At 47.8% G+C, this 17,462-nt stretch overlaps 1 protein-coding gene across 1 annotated transcript in view; it reads left to right on the plus strand.

Moving 5' to 3' along the window:
* CALB2 (calbindin 2) overlaps positions 1-17,462 on the plus strand; it is a 35,758-nt gene that overhangs the window by 6,162 nt on the left and 12,134 nt on the right. The window contains exons 2-4 of the mRNA XM_017868761.1: positions 7,319-7,395; positions 10,195-10,284; positions 13,064-13,144. Of these exons, the coding sequence (XP_017724250.1) occupies positions 7,319-7,395; positions 10,195-10,284; positions 13,064-13,144 (248 nt within the window). The remainder of the gene's footprint in view (positions 1-7,318; positions 7,396-10,194; positions 10,285-13,063; positions 13,145-17,462) is intronic.

Consider the following 17,462-nt stretch of genomic DNA (forward strand, 5'->3'; position numbering starts at 1 on the left):
TGTCTGTGTGTGAGAGAGAGAGAGAAAGAGAGACAGAGCCAGAGTGAGAAGCCAGGACAAATGCAGATATGGACAAACATTGTCCCTGAGACAAATAGAAGGAGGCCAGGACCTCTGTCAGCTGTGGCTGAATCTCCTTCCCCCTCTGATTCCTCCTTGCTAAGATGGGGTTGATAACTGCTTACCGGGCAGGGTGGTAAAGAACAGATGAGGTGGGAAGCGGAAAGCTCTTTGTGAATGATGCGCACCATGCGAAGCCAGATTAATACTGGGGCAGAGCCTGGGGAAGCCAATTTCTTACCTTTCAAAGGGTAGGATTTGACTGTCCCAGAGGGTGGTCCAGATGGAGGTTAAAGGACTGTTCGCCTTCAGTCAATTCCAACTCCAGATAGACCAACAAGTGGCCTGGCCTCCTAGATGCCTTCTGGTGCAGCTTAACGAGGAAATTCGGAAGGTGCGAACCTTCCCTCCTTTGACCTCGCTAATCTATGGACCGCGGAGTGCTACACAGGCTGGTGCACTAGAAGCAACTGGATGCAACATCTTGAGTGTGCTGGAGGGCTGGTTAGAACACAGGCTTCTGGGCCCCATCCCCAGAGACTCAGATTCTGTAGGTCCTGGGTCAGTCCTTAGAATTTGCATTTCTAAGAAGCCCCCAGGTGACACTGATGTGTCTGGCCTAGACCAAAATTTGAAAACCACTGAGCCATTGCTTCTCAGATTTTAGCATATTGATGAATCACCAAGACAGTGTGATCAATAGATTGCTGGGCACCACCCCCCAGAGAAAGAGATTCAGCAGGTCCAAGGTGGGCCTGGGATTCTGCATTCCTAACAAGCGCGCAGGTCGTTCCAACGCTGCTGGTCTACAGACGGCATTTTGAACAGCACGCCCTTATGCTCCAATCCTACTGAATTAGAATCTCCACTTTAATAAGATCCCTGGGTACTTTTTATATACCCTAAAGTTTGAGACATGCTGCTCTGAAGCAGTTCCGAACCTTGACTGTTCTGAGCTTTAGAATCACCTGCGAAACTTTGAAAACACCCCCTTCCCCCTCATCCATTAAATGAGAAATGCTGGGGATGGGGCCAAGGCAACAGTGTTGTTGTCAGAGCTTCCCAGGTGATCCTAAAACACAGCCTCAACTGAGAACTAGTATTTTTTCTTTCTTTCTTTCTCTCTTTCGTTTTTTTTTTTTTTTTTTTGAGACAGAGTCTCGCTCTGGAGTGCAGTGGCGCCATCTCGGCTCCCTGCAAGCTCCGCCTCCCAGGTTCATGCCATTCTCCTGCCTCAGCCTCCCGAGTAGCTGGGACTACAGGCGCCCACCACCACGCCCGGCTAATTTTCTTGTATTTTTAGTAGAGACGAGGTTTCACCGTGTTAGCCAGGATGGTCTCAATCTCCTGACCTCATGATCCAACCGCCTCGGCCTCCCAAAGTGCTGGAATTACAGGCATGAGCCACCGCACCTGGCTTTTTCTTTTTTTTCTTTTCTTTCTTTTTTTTTTTTTTTTTTTTTTTTTTTTTTTTTGAGAGAGTCTCACTTTGTCACCCAGGCTGGAGTGCAGTGGCACAATCTCAGCTCACTGCAACCTCCGCCTCCTGGGTTCAAGCAATTCTCGTGCCGCAACCTCGCAAGTAGCTGGGATTACAGGCACACACACCACCACATCCAGCTGATTTTTGTATTTTCAGTAGAGATGGGGTTTCACCATGTTGGCCAGGCTGGTCTTGAACTCCTGGCCTCAAGCAATTCACCCACCTCAGTCTCCCAAAGTGCTGGGATTACAGACGTAAGCCACCATACCTGGCTTGAGAACCAGTATTCTAAGGAAAGCAGTGGTGCTGGAACTCTTCAGGTTAATGAGTTTTCATCTATAAATTGATTTAGAGGAACTTAAGAGGAGAGAGTATAAATGGAAGGCAATATTTGTTCCTTTCATTTATGTGAGATTTTACGTTTTCCAGAGTGCTTCCACAACGTTACCTTGTACAGCTCTCACCATAACTCTGTAAAGTAGAGAGGGCATAAATAGTTATATCCATTTTAGAGATAAAGAAACTGAGGCTCGGAGAGATTGACTTGCCCAACATCACATGGACAGTCATAGAGCAGGTGGTAGAATTATTAATATTATACCACTTACTCAGGTACCTCTTACCTGTTCAACTCCTAGAAAATCTAACATACAAGGCTTAGGGAGAACAAGGTCTCCCTGAGGTCTCTTTACACTGAGGGGTGAAGCCTCCTCCAGGCATGGCTTCCCAAGTGTCTGTGGCCAGATGAAAGGTAAAGTAGTATTGTCTCACTTTAAATTGGGGGAAACCGAGGCATGGTGGTGATGAAGAATGGTAGCAAGAGTAGAGTAAGGAAGGAAGCAGGGTCCCTTGGTCTCACCTCAGTTCTGCTCCCTCATGTTCACAGGATGTGGTCTGACAACAGGTTAGAAGTGACGGTTGCCACAGTAACCACATCTTTATCACTGCCCATCTGCATGAACCTTGCTTGGTGACCAGTCACCCCACTCACTGCAAGAGGGTCATAGAAGCAGCAGACCATTCATCCAGTGCTAATGTCCTCCTAGAAGGGTGTCCACGAGCCTCTCCTCTACCCGAGCCTCCAGTGATAAGGGCCTCCTGGAGATGGATGGGGAGTTGCTTTGAGGGAAGCTGGAGCAACGAAGGCCATTTTCCATCCACAATGGAGGGCTGCGTGTGGAGTGTCCCTTCTGGGCCCTGCAGCGCCACCTGCCAGTCTCTCCTCTGCTCCTCACTGTCTGCCGTCAGCTGCCCGTCTGCCTCCCTCTCCCAGGCTGACCACTGGTGCTTTTGGGGAATGGGCCCACATCTAAACCTTGGTGATAGCTCCCTGAGCACCAGGCACAGGTGGAAATGTGGCTCAGTTCAAAAACATCAAGGCTCGTTGCATTGAACCACATTTCTGTCCTTTTGTTGAGGTGCCCAGAGGGAGGTGGTGGAATTCCTAGTGTGGGGAGGGGGGTTCCTCCTGCCCCGGAAACCTCCTGCTGCCTGTGCTGCTCAAGCTGAATTCAGGGAAGTGGCTTCTCTCCACAGCTGCCCTTCTAGCTACTGGACCTCTTTCCCTGCCTCCAGTTTTCCTCCTTCCTTTCTCTACCCCCTTCCCGGAGGCTGAGGTTTCCTGGGAGGTCTTCCCTGCTCGTCCTTTCCAAGAAGCCCTGGAAGTCGATATCTACTCTGTGACACCATCATTCCTTCATTGCTCTCGACACTGGAAACACCATGTTTAAATTCATATCCTTGCTTATTGTCTGTCCCCTGCCCCACCCACACCCTGTTACAGCATAAGCCCCACAATGGCAGGACCTAGCTGGCCTTTGCACCTCCAGTGCCTACAGAATGCAGATGCTCAACAAAGGTTCCTCCAATGGGCCAGGCACGGTGGCTCACACCTGTAATCCCAGCACTTTGGGAGGCCAAGACAGGTGGATCGCTTGAGCTCAGTAGTTAAAGACCAGCCTGGGCAACATGGCAAAGCCCTGTCTCTACCAAAAACAAACAAACAAAAAATATTTTTTGTTTAGTTGTCCCAGCTACTTGGGAGGCTGAGGTGGGAGCATGGCTTGAATGCAGGACATTGAGGCTGCAGTGAGCCATGATCCAGCCACTTCACTCCAACCTGAGTGACAGAGCAGACCCTGTCTAAAAAAAAAAAAAAAAAAAAAAAAAAAAAATTCCTCAAATGAATGAACCAGTGAATTAAGCCAGGATCAGGAATTAGGACACTTCCGTTCTGGTCCTCCCTGGCTGTGTGGTCCTGAGCAAGTTGCTTGCCTTCTCTGTCGTGTGCCTCAATGTCTTCTGTCCGCAGAAAAGGATTCTACTCTGCCATGCCCGTGTGTCTGGAAACATTGTGTGTGGGTTCGTTTCCCCCACAGCAACCCATACGTGCCTTACCCATAGTGAGGGCTCAGATTATCAGCTGGAGCAAAGCAAGAGGGCAAAATCGCTTTGAAAAGTTACAGACATTCCATTGACCTTCAGAACTTTCCTGCTGGACGAGGCACTGGCTGATTGTCTGAGTTTCTTGAGGTTGTTAAACCTCCTTCAAACCTTTCTAGAAAAAAAAGATGGAGTAAAAATAAATACTTATTCTTTCTAAGTCCCAGAAAAACTCCAAGGAAAAGGTGGCCCCTAGAGAGCTGTACTTTTTTTCTTTGGATTCAGAGTGTTCAGTGGAGCGGGGCTCCATGCTGGCCTTGCCTGCTCTAGCCTCCCTCTGCGCCCCTAAATCTTTCCAACCTAAAGAAAGCAGCCCAGGGTCAAGGTGTTTGCAGCATGGACGGGAGGCACAAACAGCGGCCATAATGGCAATGTCTGCCAGCATGTTTGAGGCTTGCTGCAGGCCAGCGCGGCAAGTGTATTATTATCCTCTTTAATTTTCACAGCAGCCGCATGAGGAGGGTGCTATCGTTGTCCCCATTTCATAGGAGAAGAAATTGAGGTTCACAGAGGTGGTGTCCTCTGATCTGGGTACAACAGAGGGAGGAGAAGAACCAGGTGTCCGTGCCTCAGCAAGAAAGGCTGGTCACTCTGCCGACCCCTGAAATGGTAGGTGAGGGGGCCAGAGAAGAAATGGCAGAACATCGAGGACCTGGTGCAAAACAGGGCTCCACAGAGGAATGAGGGACACTGTTCAGAGCTAAGTGGAGGCAGCTCTTGGAAACATACCATGCTGCTCTGTGGGCTCCCCCAACCCAGTTCCTTTCAGCCACCTCCTGATACACTTATGAAACAGACACATAGTCGCTCCTGTGTCTGCCCAGCCGTGGCTCCTGTGGTCTCTGCTTCACTGAACCGTGCCACACATTCATGGTGCCAGCTCTGAGCCCCCACCTCCTGCCCTAGCCTTGGGCTTCTGGAAGCCACAGATGCACCCAGGGCTGAGCTCAGCTTTCCACCTCCCCGTCTGACTCTACAAAGCCTCCAAGGAGAAGAATGTGACTTTGCCTTCTCAGTTGAGAAGAAATTGCACCTCAGCGATACGAGAATAGCCAGATCGCCGCAGGGAGTAACCAGGAAGAGAAAAATTCCTCATTCTCCAACTCAGAGTATCATCAACTAGATGAATGTCTTTTTGCCTAGAAAGCCCATCTCCCTCTCCCTCACTCCCCTACTTTAGCCGGCCTCACAGGAACCACGCTCTTCTGAAATTCCAGTTCTCCTAAGAAGCTTTACAAACATCCTAGAAGGAAGATAACCACCCCATTCTAGGATAAAAGGGAACTCAAGTCTCACTCTGCAAGCCCATTACAATCACGTCTTTTCCCTGCAGACAAAAATATATAATTTATCTCATGTGATTCTTGCCATACAATATTTATTGTGGCATATTCTTCAGTCGAGAGTGCCTCTAAGTTTATTCAGAATTTAAATTCCCAGGGGACCCTAGGAGGAGAGGCTGGGAAAAGCCTCCCCTCACAAGCCCTCACAAAGGCCAGGGTAAATGCTCCTTTATTTTCTCTGTTGCGTTGGTAATTCCATTTGCCCTTGGTGAAAGCTACCACCTCCCTTCCCATTTGAGTTGAATCTGCTCTATGGGAATCTTCCTCAATGGCTTTAGATCAGATTTGGAACTTGACTTTAGGTCAGTGGTTTTCAAACTTTGTTGCACAGGAAATCACCTGGGAGTGTAAAAAAAAAAAAAAAAAGAAATCATGGTGCTTAGTTCACACCCCAAACAAATTGCATCAGAAAGTCTAGAGGTGGGGGCCAGATATCCATATTTTTTAAAGATCCCTGGGTGCCAGGTACCTGTAGTCCCAGCTACTTGGGAGGCTGAGGCAGGATCACTGGAACCCAGGAGTTTGGGGCTGTGGTGTGCTATGATCACACTTATGAATAGCACTGAACTCTAGCCTGGCAACACAGCAAGAGCCTGTCTCAAAAAAAAAAGGAAAAATTCCCAGGAGATTCTTTGCCACAGCAACGTCTAGGAGACACTGCCTGAGCCCTGCCTGATTTCCCAACCACAAATGCCTCCTTCCCCATCACAGCACTGACCGGTGACCTTGACTATGCATTCAGCTCAGTCCTGGTCTCTAGACCACCCAGGCTGAAGGTGTGAGAATCTAAAGGACCTCCCACTACTTATGTGATCTCGCAAGTCAGGCTGTGACCTCGGGACCTGGTTCTGATCACTGCACTTTTCCCACAGATTCATTCCCACCTTAGACACGGGTTCTAGTAATGGAACTCAGTAACAACATTTATGCTGCACTCATAATGACTAGAGGACGGGTTTTCCATACAAAATCCTGTTTAATTATAATAACCCACTTTGCAGATGAGATGGGTTCAATAACAGTCACAAAGTCACACTGTTGGTAAGTACAGCAGAACCAGGCTTTGAATCTGCATCCACAGGCCTCAGAGCCTCCTCTCTTCATTACCAGGTGGGATGCCTCTCCTATCCTTGATTCCTGTGACGAAGTGCGGGGTGGGAGGTGACATCCCATAGGACAGATGCCCTGTGGTTCTCTTTTTTCTGGGCCCTTCTGTTTTTGTTTCCTAGGACTGTCATAGGTGGTGCCTTAACACAACAGAAATATATTCTCTCGCATTTCCAGAGGCTAGAAGTGTGAAATCAAGGCGTCGACAGGCTCTGCTAGAACTCTGAGGGCGAATCTGCTCCCTGCCTCCCTCCTGGCTTCTAGTGATTGCTGGCAGCCCACAGTATTCCTTGACTTGAACACACATCACACTGGCCTCTGTCTCCATCTTCACGTGGTCTTCCGGGGTCTCTGTGTCTCCACGAGGCCTTCCTATAAGGACACCAACCACTGGATTTAGGGCCCACCCCAATCCAGTATGACTCATCTTAACTAATGACATCTGCAATGACCCTGTTTCCAAATAAGGTCCCATTCTGGGGGAGCACTCCAACCCACTACACCTTCTGAACCCCAGGGACCCCGTTCTGGCTCTGACCAGAGCCCACCACTTGCTGACGACCTGTCACACCTCCACCACCTAGTGCTTGCCCAGGCTTTAGGGACAGATACAGAAGCTGCCAGCTTCTGCTCTCCTCTGTCCTCTCGGACCCTGTGCTAGTTCCTCCCAGTATTTTCTAGCTGCTGAATGTATGTTGTTCATCTTGGATCTCTAGGTGCAAATGCCCTGGGGGCTGGACTCACACCCCTAGCTCCACTGGCCTAGACACCTGCCTGTGGGCCAGCTGGGAGAAGACATTCTCCACGAAGCCCCTGACAGGCCCACCCCATGCTCCCCTTACTATTTAGCACTGAGATTGATTTTTTCTCTCTCTCTTTCCAGGAAATGGGTATATTGAAGGTAAAGAGCTAGAAAACTTTTTCCAAGAGCTGGAGAAGGCAAGAAAAGGCTCTGGCATGGTAAGCCCAGCCCTGTCTCCCATTGTTTGGGATTTTCCTGACCTATGCCTTTGAGCGTGCTCTGTCCCAGTTATGTATGCCATAAACAGGCCTCATATCGCTGGTCTTGACACAGCATTTTATTTGTAAGGATAAAAAAATAGGCTATCGGCCGGGCGCGGTGGCTCAAGCCTGTAATCCCAGCACTTTGGGAGGCCGAGACGGGCGGATCACGAGGTCAGGAGATCGAGACCATCCTGGTCTACACAGTGAAACCCCGTCTCTACTAAAAAATACAAAAAACTAGCCGGGCGAGATGGCAGGCGCCTGTAGTCCCAGCTACTCGGGAGGCTGAGACAGGAGAATGGCGTAAACCCGGGAGGCGGAGCTTGCAGTGAGCCAAGATCGCGCCACTGCACTCCAGCCTAGGCGACAGAGCGAGACTCCATCTCAAAAAAAAAAAAAAAAAAAAAAAAAATAGGCTATCACCTAAGAGTACCCTATCTCAATATCCTTGGGTGTCTAGAATTGGGGGCTATTCATAAATAGACACCAGGGGTTGATGAACCCTCCTGCAAAACTGCAAAGCTTTATGTCTGTGTATGTATATATTAATATAGATGCAGTATTTTTTTCCCTAGGGACAGAGTCCATAGCTGCCCTAAGGTGCTTAGGGGTCATGATTCCAGAGTGGATGCCTAGGAGGTCCTTGGCACTGTGGCATTTGAGGCTGAATAATCTGTTGTGGCAGCTGCCCTGTGCATTGTAGGAGTTTAGTAGCATCCCTGGATCTACCCGTGAGATGCCACTATCATCCTCCTTCAAGCTGTGACAATCAAAAATGTCTCCAAACATTGCCACATGTCCCCTTGGTAAGAGATTGGGGGCAGAATAGTCCTCAGAAGAGAACTACTGTTCTAGAGCAACACAGGCTAGAATCCCCAGCAAGGAACTAGAGGAAAATTAAGGATTGCTCTCAGCCAGTATCTGAACCAGACGGCACTGGCTGGCCTCATTCGTGGTGGTGTCACAACCTTCTAAGCCTGCCCAAAGTGACTCCAGATCACATCCCAGCCCCTTAGTGACAGGAATGTTGCTTTCCCTGGTGCTAACATGGCACTACTGAGTTTACTAAAGGCTTTTGGGGGAGGTATGTGAAATATTGCAAAGCTCAGGTGATTGGAACTAGTCTGCTGTGATTCCTGTGTCTGGTTCTGGAGTACATGGAGTCAGCCCCACACCCTCCCATCAACTCCCTCGGGTCCTCTGGAGGTATCTCTACTGTCCCCTGCTGCGTGTCTGTTGGCCAATCCACTGTTTATTTGCAGCTCTTCAGGGAGCAGTTTGGGAGATGAGTCACAAATCCGCCAGTGAGCTCCTGGTTCAAAGCTCGGCCAAATGCCCCAATGAGAAGGAGGTCAAAGTGACGGGCTTAAAGGGTTGGAGGCGATTCATGGGTTTGTTTATCAACAGTTCTCCCATCAACTCTTAGGATAATGAAGCCTGGATCACAGAAAGCATGGGCTTCAGAACTGACTCTGGGATCATGGGCTAGTTGGAGAAATGTGTTTTTATGAAGTGCTTTGCATCTAAAATCCTTCTCTTAGTCATTCCCTTCCTCAGATGTCATCGGGGTAATTTTCAAGTCTGTCAACAATCCCAACTGATGTCATCCAGGACTGGTTCTCAGAGCAGCTGTTATATGGTAGAAAGAATATGGGCCTTGGAAGCAAAAGCCATGAGTTCAAATTCTGACTATACTCACTGGGTGCCCTCTAGAGAAGTCATCTCGACCTCCATTAGTGTGTCAAATGGAAGGGCTACTAACTTCACAGGAGCTATTGTAAAACTTAAAAAAGATGGCCACATTTGTGACAAGTGCCTGGGATCAGACTATGTACTTTTGTAAATATAAATAAATATTGATAAACAAATAAATATTGACAAACTGATACTAATTCGAAAAGTAAAAAGCAATCAGAGGGATTCAGGAGACTCTCATAAGTGATAGAATTTCCCTTGGCCCAATCCTGGGGAGCACACAATTCATGTGGAAGTCATCAGGTGAGTGACGCAGGAGCATCAGCCATGCCAGGTGGGCTCATCATTGATTAGGGAGAAGGAAGAGCTCCTTAATGCAAATAATTAATCAGCACTATCTCAAATCAGGGGAAGGTTCGAGAGCTTCAAGTCCATATTTAAAATAGGCAGCTGTGGGCCTGAAGGAATGTTTTAAGTTCTTTGCTTTCTAGTAGTCAGAATAATGGGGTGGACTATTTAAATTACCCTTCAGCTACATGACGACCTCCTCCTCATGTTCCTCCTGACATGAAAATCTGGAGTGAAAATAGTGTGGAATTGCCAGTTAGTCTTTAAAGAAGAAAATGAGCAATCCACCTTGCTATAATGAAGTGCTAACCTATTATGGGGCACTGGATTAAGTTCAGTTTGATTACAAGCTGCTTCAGTACAGTGTTGAGGCCTTAGTTCTCACATCTGAGTGATGGGAACAAGTCCAAACCCTTCCTACACAGTTGTAGCTTAATTCATCTCAAAGGCAGCAGGGCATGTTTGATTATGTGGTATGGAGCATGGCCACGTGTCCTTTGAAATCTGTATGACTGAGCCTTGAAGAAGAGATGACTTGATTTGGAGGGGACCTGGAAAGGAAAACAGCACAGCTGGGATCAATCAGAGCATCAGCAGAACCTGGTGCTGCACCCACTTATCCAGGATGGAAATGATTTCCAAGCCTGCTGCTCTGAGATCATGGTTCACATGAGATACAGCAGCAAAATCAGCCCCTTTGTCTTTCCACAGATGTCAAAGAGTGACAACTTTGGAGAAAAGATGAAGGAGTTCATGCAGAAGTATGATAAAAACTCGGATGGGAAAATCGAGATGGCAGAGGTGAGCCCTGCTTCGATGGTTAAGAGTTGTGTGGGAGGGACCCTGGGTCCCTGTGCCTCTCCCAGGCATGAGCATCCTGCTGAGAACTGGAGTGAGGTGGGGGCCTCAAAGCTCCTGCACCCCCAGCACTTGGGCTGACCAAAGAGAATAGCAGGGGCTTTTCTTGTGTGTCACCCAAGGAAGGAGGAAGCGACAAACAATGACCAAAGATAGGGGTGAAGACCTTAAATGCCCACAGGGGCCAACAGGTATTGTAACCAAGTGGCAAGCCTAGCTGAAGACACTAGGGAGGCTGAAGACAGGTGAACAAGAGACTCCATGCCCCACCTAACGACATCCAAAGGATAATTTTTAAAAGTTACATACATAATTCATACACATATAATCTATACATTTATAATTCACATCAGTAATTTACATAAACATGATTTGCATATAACAATTTACACGTATCCATATATACATATATACATTCATATATACACATACATACATACATTCACACATACTCATATACAGGTGCATGTTAAACACCTCTGATAATCAGTGACCATGGTCAAGGGCTCAAGAGTGCTGGCTGGACTCCATGGCCCATGTCTATAATCCCAGCACTTTGGGAGACCGAGGCGGAGGACCCTTGAGGCCAGGAGTTTGAGACCAGCCTGGGCAGTATAACAAGACCCTGTCTTGACAAACCATATGAATAAATAAATAAATAAATAAATAAGAATGATGATGGTGGTACAGGCATTAGGGCAGAGCTCCACCCAGGGTATATTGTTGGGATGCTACCTTAGGTTGGGTGCTTGAGACAGAGATTTGAGTGGAAGTGGCTTACTGAGGCAGAACTCTCTAGAAAAGGGCAGCAGGAAAGGGCAGGGGATGGTGCTGTGCAAGGATGTGATCTCAACTGGAGCCTTGCCTTGGCTAGGCTTACAGGGACTCCGGAGTGTGGACTGTGCCACAGAGTGGGTCCCACCTTGAGGCAAGGGGGCTGATCTGTTGTGCCCCTGTGTCAATCAGTCATTTGGATGCAGGCTGCCCCTCTTTGGGCAAGGAGAACTGTGGAACTTCCCGAGCAGGGCAGCTCTGGTCTGACTGAGGGCAGTTCTCGTGCAGGGGCAGGGGTGAGCTATTAGCAGTCTGACTACATAGCAGCTGAGGGATGGCCCACCCAGCCTAGTTACAGAGGAGCAGGGAGAGGCACCAAGAGTGGCCACTGTAGATGCCCATGCTGATATAAGAGGGCTTAAACCAAGGGTTGGCAGACTTTTTCTCTAAAACTACAGATAAAGATAAGTGTGTTAGGGTTTGTGGGCCATCCAGTCTCTGCCACAGCTCTTCAGCTCTGCCACTGTAGCACAAAAGCAGCCATGGGTGTTATGTCAATGAGTGGGTGTGGTCACGTCTTATAAAACTTTACAAACAACTTCTGGGCCATACCTGGCCTGAGGGCCATAGCTTACCATGAGAGGCTTCTAAAAGAAAGGCCAGGGGTGGGGTTGGTTCCAGGTGGAAGTCAGGGCTCCTGCTCTGCTCCCTGCAGTTCTCTTGGTTCTGTTCTCTGCCCTCAAAATACCTTCATCCTCAGGTTGTTAGCAAGATGGCCACCGTAGCACGGCCGTAGGCATCACATCCACATACACCCACATACATCCACATACATCCACATTCAACCACATGCATCCACATACAATCACGTCCATAGACACCCACATACATCCACATGTACCCACATACATCCACATGCACCCACATACATCCACATACAATCATATACACCTGCATACATCCACATACACCCACATACACCCACACACATCCACATTCAACAACATGCATCCACATACAACCACATACATCCACATTCAACCACATGCATCCACATACAATCACATACACCCACATACATCCACATGCACCCACATGTACCCACATACAACCACATGCACCCACGTACAACCACATCCAACTACTTACATCCACATACATCCATATACAACCACTGTCCAGCTGCAGAAAGGGCCCTTCTTAAGTGCAAGGAAATGTTCCCAGAAGTACCCACGGCAGCCCTTCCCCGACATTTCATTGGTCAAAACTGGGTTACGTGCCTACTTGTAAGCCAATCACTGGCAAGAATGGGAGGCTCACACTTCACCAACGTAGACTCATCAGGATTGGCCTGTGATATAAGCATTCCAGGAGCAAAGAAGCAGACAAGGCTGGTTGGGTGGGCAGCCAGCAGTGCTTACTGCAAGAGGGTACCTGCATTTTTCAAAAATCGAATTGTTGCAGTATCAATTTACATACAATAACTGCATCAATTTGAAGTGTAAAATTCCTTGAGTTTAGATTTTAGGCCATGAAATCGCCACCCCAATGAAGATATAGCCTTTCTATTACTCCCCCACAAAATGTTCCTCTAGCCTGGTGCAGGCCCTCTTACCCCAGGCAACCACCCATCTACTTACATTAGTTCTCATTTTTCAGAATTGTACATACATGGAATCATCTATTAAGTATTCGTTTGAGTCTGGGTGCTTGCATTTTAAAGTAGCAGCACTTTCATCCCCTAAGGTTGGGGTGACTCAAAAGCACCTCTCTGAACATCCTTCTTTCCCTTTGAAGGACTGCCAGCACTCGTTCTCAAAGAAGGAAGCAAAATGCAATTCCCACACTGCCTCGCCACTGGCCCTTTCCATCCTTCTTAGGGGAAAGTCTGCTCTGCTCACTGGCAAGTCCCTCCGTAACGTTAGTGTCGCTCTCTGTATCTTCACAGCTGGCGCAGATCCTGCCAACCGAAGAGAACTTCCTTCTGTGCTTCAGGCAGCACGTGGGCTCCAGCGCCGAGTTTATGGAGGTGAGGTCAAGGCACCACCTTCTTTCTAAGCACTGGGACCTGCCTTCCTCCTGTGTTCAGAGCCAGGCCCACCCTCCTGCCTGGTAATGGTCCCTGGGAGATGCTAAACCCCTTAGAACTCTGCTACTCAAAATATGGTCTGTGGACCAGCAGCATCAGTATCACCTGTGTGCCTGTTAGAAAAGGAGAAAGGGGCCAGGAATGGTGGCTCACACCTGTAATCCCAGCACTTTGGGAGGCTGAGGCAGGCAGATCACCTGAGGTCAGGAGTTTGAGAACAGCCTGGCCAACATAGCAAAACCCCATCTCTACCAAAATACAAAAAAAGTTAGCCTAGCGTGGTGGCAGGCACCTGTAATCCCAGCTATTTAGGAGGCTGAGGCAGGAGAATCACTTGAACTTGGGAGGCAGAGGTTGCAGTGAGCCGAGATTGCACAACTGCACTCTCAGCCTGGGTGACAGAGAGAGACTCCATCTCAAAAAAAGAAAGAAAGGGAGAAAGGCCTGTAATCCCTACTCAAGGAGGCTAAGGCAGGAGGATCTGTTGAGGCCAGGGGTTCAAGACCAGCCTGGCCAACATAGTGAGATCTTGTCTCTACAAAAATAAAAAGCTACCATAGTGAACAGGATTAAAAAAAAAAAAGATAAAAAACTTAGTGGGATATAGTGGTGCACACCTGTAGTCCCAGCTTCTCAGGAAGGCTAAGGCAGGAAGAGCAGGAGTTCAAGGCTGAAGATCACCCCACTGCCCTCCAGGCTGGGCCATAGAGCAAGACCCTATCTCAAAGAAAAAACAAAAAAATAAAAGGCAGACAGATTCCCTGACCCAGTGAATCAGAAGCTCCGTTTTAACAAGATTCCCAGATGATGCGTATGCACATTAAAATATAGGGAATAAGATGAGAAGTAAGCTTGGGCCAAGTACGCTTGAGAAATACTGTGTACATGCATCTCTCGTTTGGGGATTTGTTGTGGTCATTTGCATATTACAGGCTCTGAGAAATCAAGCAATAAAGAAAACTGTGCCACTCAGTTTGGCTCCAGGATCTCATGCCACTCAATAATAATGTGTCTCTCCAAGTCAGAGTTCCAAGAAGCAAGCTTGGGAAAGATGGACTTGTGTACGATTCTATAGCTAGAAAAGTCCAGTGAGGATTCCAGTTTCTGGTATCTTTCACATTTCATCTTTGACTATGATAAGGTTTCGGTTTTTCTTTTTAAAATTAGCATTCCTGGCTGGGCACTGTGCCCCATGCCTGTAATCCCAGCACTTCGGGAGGCCAAGGCAGGTAAATCACTTGAGGTCAGGAGTTTGAGGCCAGCCCGGGCAACTTGGAAAAACCCCATCTTTACCACAAATACAAAAATTAGCTGGGCATGGTGGTGCACGCATGGTGGTGTAATCCCAGCTACTCAGGAGGCTGAGACAGGAGAATCACTTGAACTAGGCAGGCAGAGGTTGCAGTGAGCCGAGATGGCGCCACTGCACTCCAGCCTGGGTGACAAAGACTCTGTCTCATAAATAAATAAATAAATAAATAAATAAATAAATAAATAAATAATAAAATTAGCATTCCCCTCTTAGCAATATAATTTCCTTAAGATCTTCATGTAAAATATGATGTTCAAACTCATGCCTCTTGAGTAATATTCACCTGATAAATGGAACCATATGAAATTGCTGATATTTAACAATTTTTTACTTACAAAATGTGGAAATTCTATGTGGTTAAACCAAATATATTACTAATCCTGATGTCCAGCAAACTGCCAATTATTTCTTGCTCTCTTTCTGGGACTCTGCACTCTAACCCTTCAGTATATGCATCCCTCAGAGTGAGATTCAACCCACACCCACCTCACGAACTGCCTGTTCTGATAAATAATGACTGGCCTTCAACGTGACTCTCTTTGCCATTCATCAGGGTTAAATCCATTTCCAGCCACCGGTAATCCCTTCTCCGTGATCCACTGCCTGTAACAACTGGAAAGCTGGCCCAGAAACTTGCTTGTAGCAAGCTCCCCTCCTGGGCAGACAGTCAGTGAGAAAGAACCAGTTCTCAGGGTAGAAGAGTCATTTTTTAAGTGACAGCTTGCCTGAGCATCAGAGATGGATTTAATTTTATGGTGCTTTAAAAGATTTTTCTCCAGTTTTTTCAAGATGGCAAGATTCCACAAGCTGATCATTGACATTCTGGCTTCTGTTCTTAGTCCTTCGCTAGCCTGCCTGGGAGAAAAAAAGTTCTGTGCATCCTTATAACTTGTCAGGGTGTTGCTTTTGTATCAAGTTTTCCAACTATAGAAAAGGGAGCATCATGCCTGACTCCTTTCCTGATAGAGAGACAGCCAAAAATTGGCCTCTATTCCACCTCTGGTCTGGAAGCAGGGAAGGGGCAGCTTGTAGGTGGGCAGGGAGGCTCACAGAGGAGCTAAAAGCATCTGCCCGGACCCTTTTCTCTTTCTCAAAACCATTAGTGGCTTCTCTCTGTGTAACTGACAGGATTTCTTTCTTCCTTCTTTCCTTCCTTTTTTTTTTTTTTTTTTTTGAGACGGAGTTTCGCTCTTATTGCACAGGCTGGAGTGCAATGGCGCGATCTCGGCTCACCGCAACTTCCACCTCCCGGGTTCCCGCGATTCTCCTGCCTCAGCCTCCGGCAGAGCCGGGATTACAGGCATGCACCACCATACCCAGCTAATTTTGTATTTTTAGTAGAGACAGGGTTTCTCCATGCTGGTCAGGTTGGTCTCAAACTCCCGACCTCAGGTGATCTGCCAACCTCGGTCTCCCAACGTGCTGGGATTACAGGCGTGAGCCACCATGCCCAGCCTCAGGATTTCATATTCTTACATGCATTTGTCCTTCTAAGCCCCAGCATAACTGCAGAGGAGACATGCCTGCCAAGGTTTCTGGGACCCCACCCTCCCACAGTACCGTCCCACTGTCCCCTCCTGAGGTCTGTTCCATTTGTTCCATTTTTACCAGCCGGAAGCCTGAAATGGTCCCTCGGTAGCCCTGAAAGGCTTGTGCTCTCAGGTAGCTCCCATCCCAGCACTCAGCACAACTTCTAATTTTAGGGATGCCTCGGGATTTCTTTGAGATTTCACAAAGCCCAGGTCTCTTGAACTCTTTTCCTTGAATGAGAAGAGAAAGGACACACATGATGATGAGCAAAGTGCTGGATGGGGAGAGAAGGCAGGCGGGGGAGCCCAGAGCTGGCATCCTGTGGGGGTGCATGGTCGGGAGTGGACCCGCTGGCAAGACGGCTTGGAAAAGCAGCCACTGGTGCTTTGCTCTGTGCAGGGACTGGGGTTCCTTCAGGTTATTGCCCTTTCAGGCAACTTGGAGGGCGTGTCTTCCTCTTCTCAGTAAATACTCAGCTTAGACGAACTAAACTCTAATGCAGTAAGTGCCTGAGGGTTGTTGGTGAAGTCATATTTGGAAATCCTCACATATCTTTTAGTACCTTTTCAAGGGCAGACTTTCGGGCCATGGGAAGGAGTATTTCAAAGAGTCTAAGGCATTTTTCTGCAGGGAAAAGACACTCTTGTAATCAAATACCATCGACCTGAGTTGCATGTAGTACAAATCTACCCTTTCCTTGGGATTTGCTCCTGTCTTGTAACAAAAAAAAAAAAAAAAAAAAAAAAAATCAGGACCAAAATTTCTGAGCCCTGTCACCATAAAAATTACATAACCTTGTTTGCTGATGTTTAAAAACATACCTTTTCTGTAAAATATAACTAAACTCTAAATGTCCATAAACTCTAACACTCCTGACAATAAAAGGGGCACATGCGGTGGAGAAGTGGGGGAGGTGGGGGATAAGCTGTAGGAGAAGGATTAGTGGTTACTGACTCTCAGAAAATCAGTTGTTGCTGGTCTTCAGGTGTGCAGTTTGGAGCTGGGGTAGACGGGAAGAAAAGTCAGGGGAACAAAACTTGAAAGAGAACCTAGGAGCCAGGCATGGTGGCTCATGCCTGTAATCTCAACACTATGGGAAGCTGAGGTAGGAGGATCACTTGAACTCAGGAGTTTGGAGATCAGTGTGGGCAATATAGTGAGACCTCATCTCTACAAAAACATAAAAAATTAGCTGGGTGTGGTGGTGTACGCCTGTAGTCCCAGGCACTTGGGAGGTTAAGCTGGGAGGATCACTTGAGCTTGGGAGGTAGAGGCTACAGTAAGCTCTGGATGCCACTGCACCATAGCCTGGGTGACAGAGTGAGACCCTGTCTCAAAAAAGAAGAAGAGGAAGAACAAGAAGAAGAAGGAGGAGGAGGAGGAGGAGGAGGAGGATAGGGGGAGGAGGATAGGGGA

This window comes from Rhinopithecus bieti, unplaced genomic scaffold, assembly GCF_001698545.2.
Source record: "Rhinopithecus bieti isolate Rb0 unplaced genomic scaffold, ASM169854v2 scaffold_2574, whole genome shotgun sequence".
Lineage (NCBI taxonomy): Eukaryota > Metazoa > Chordata > Mammalia > Primates > Cercopithecidae > Rhinopithecus > Rhinopithecus bieti.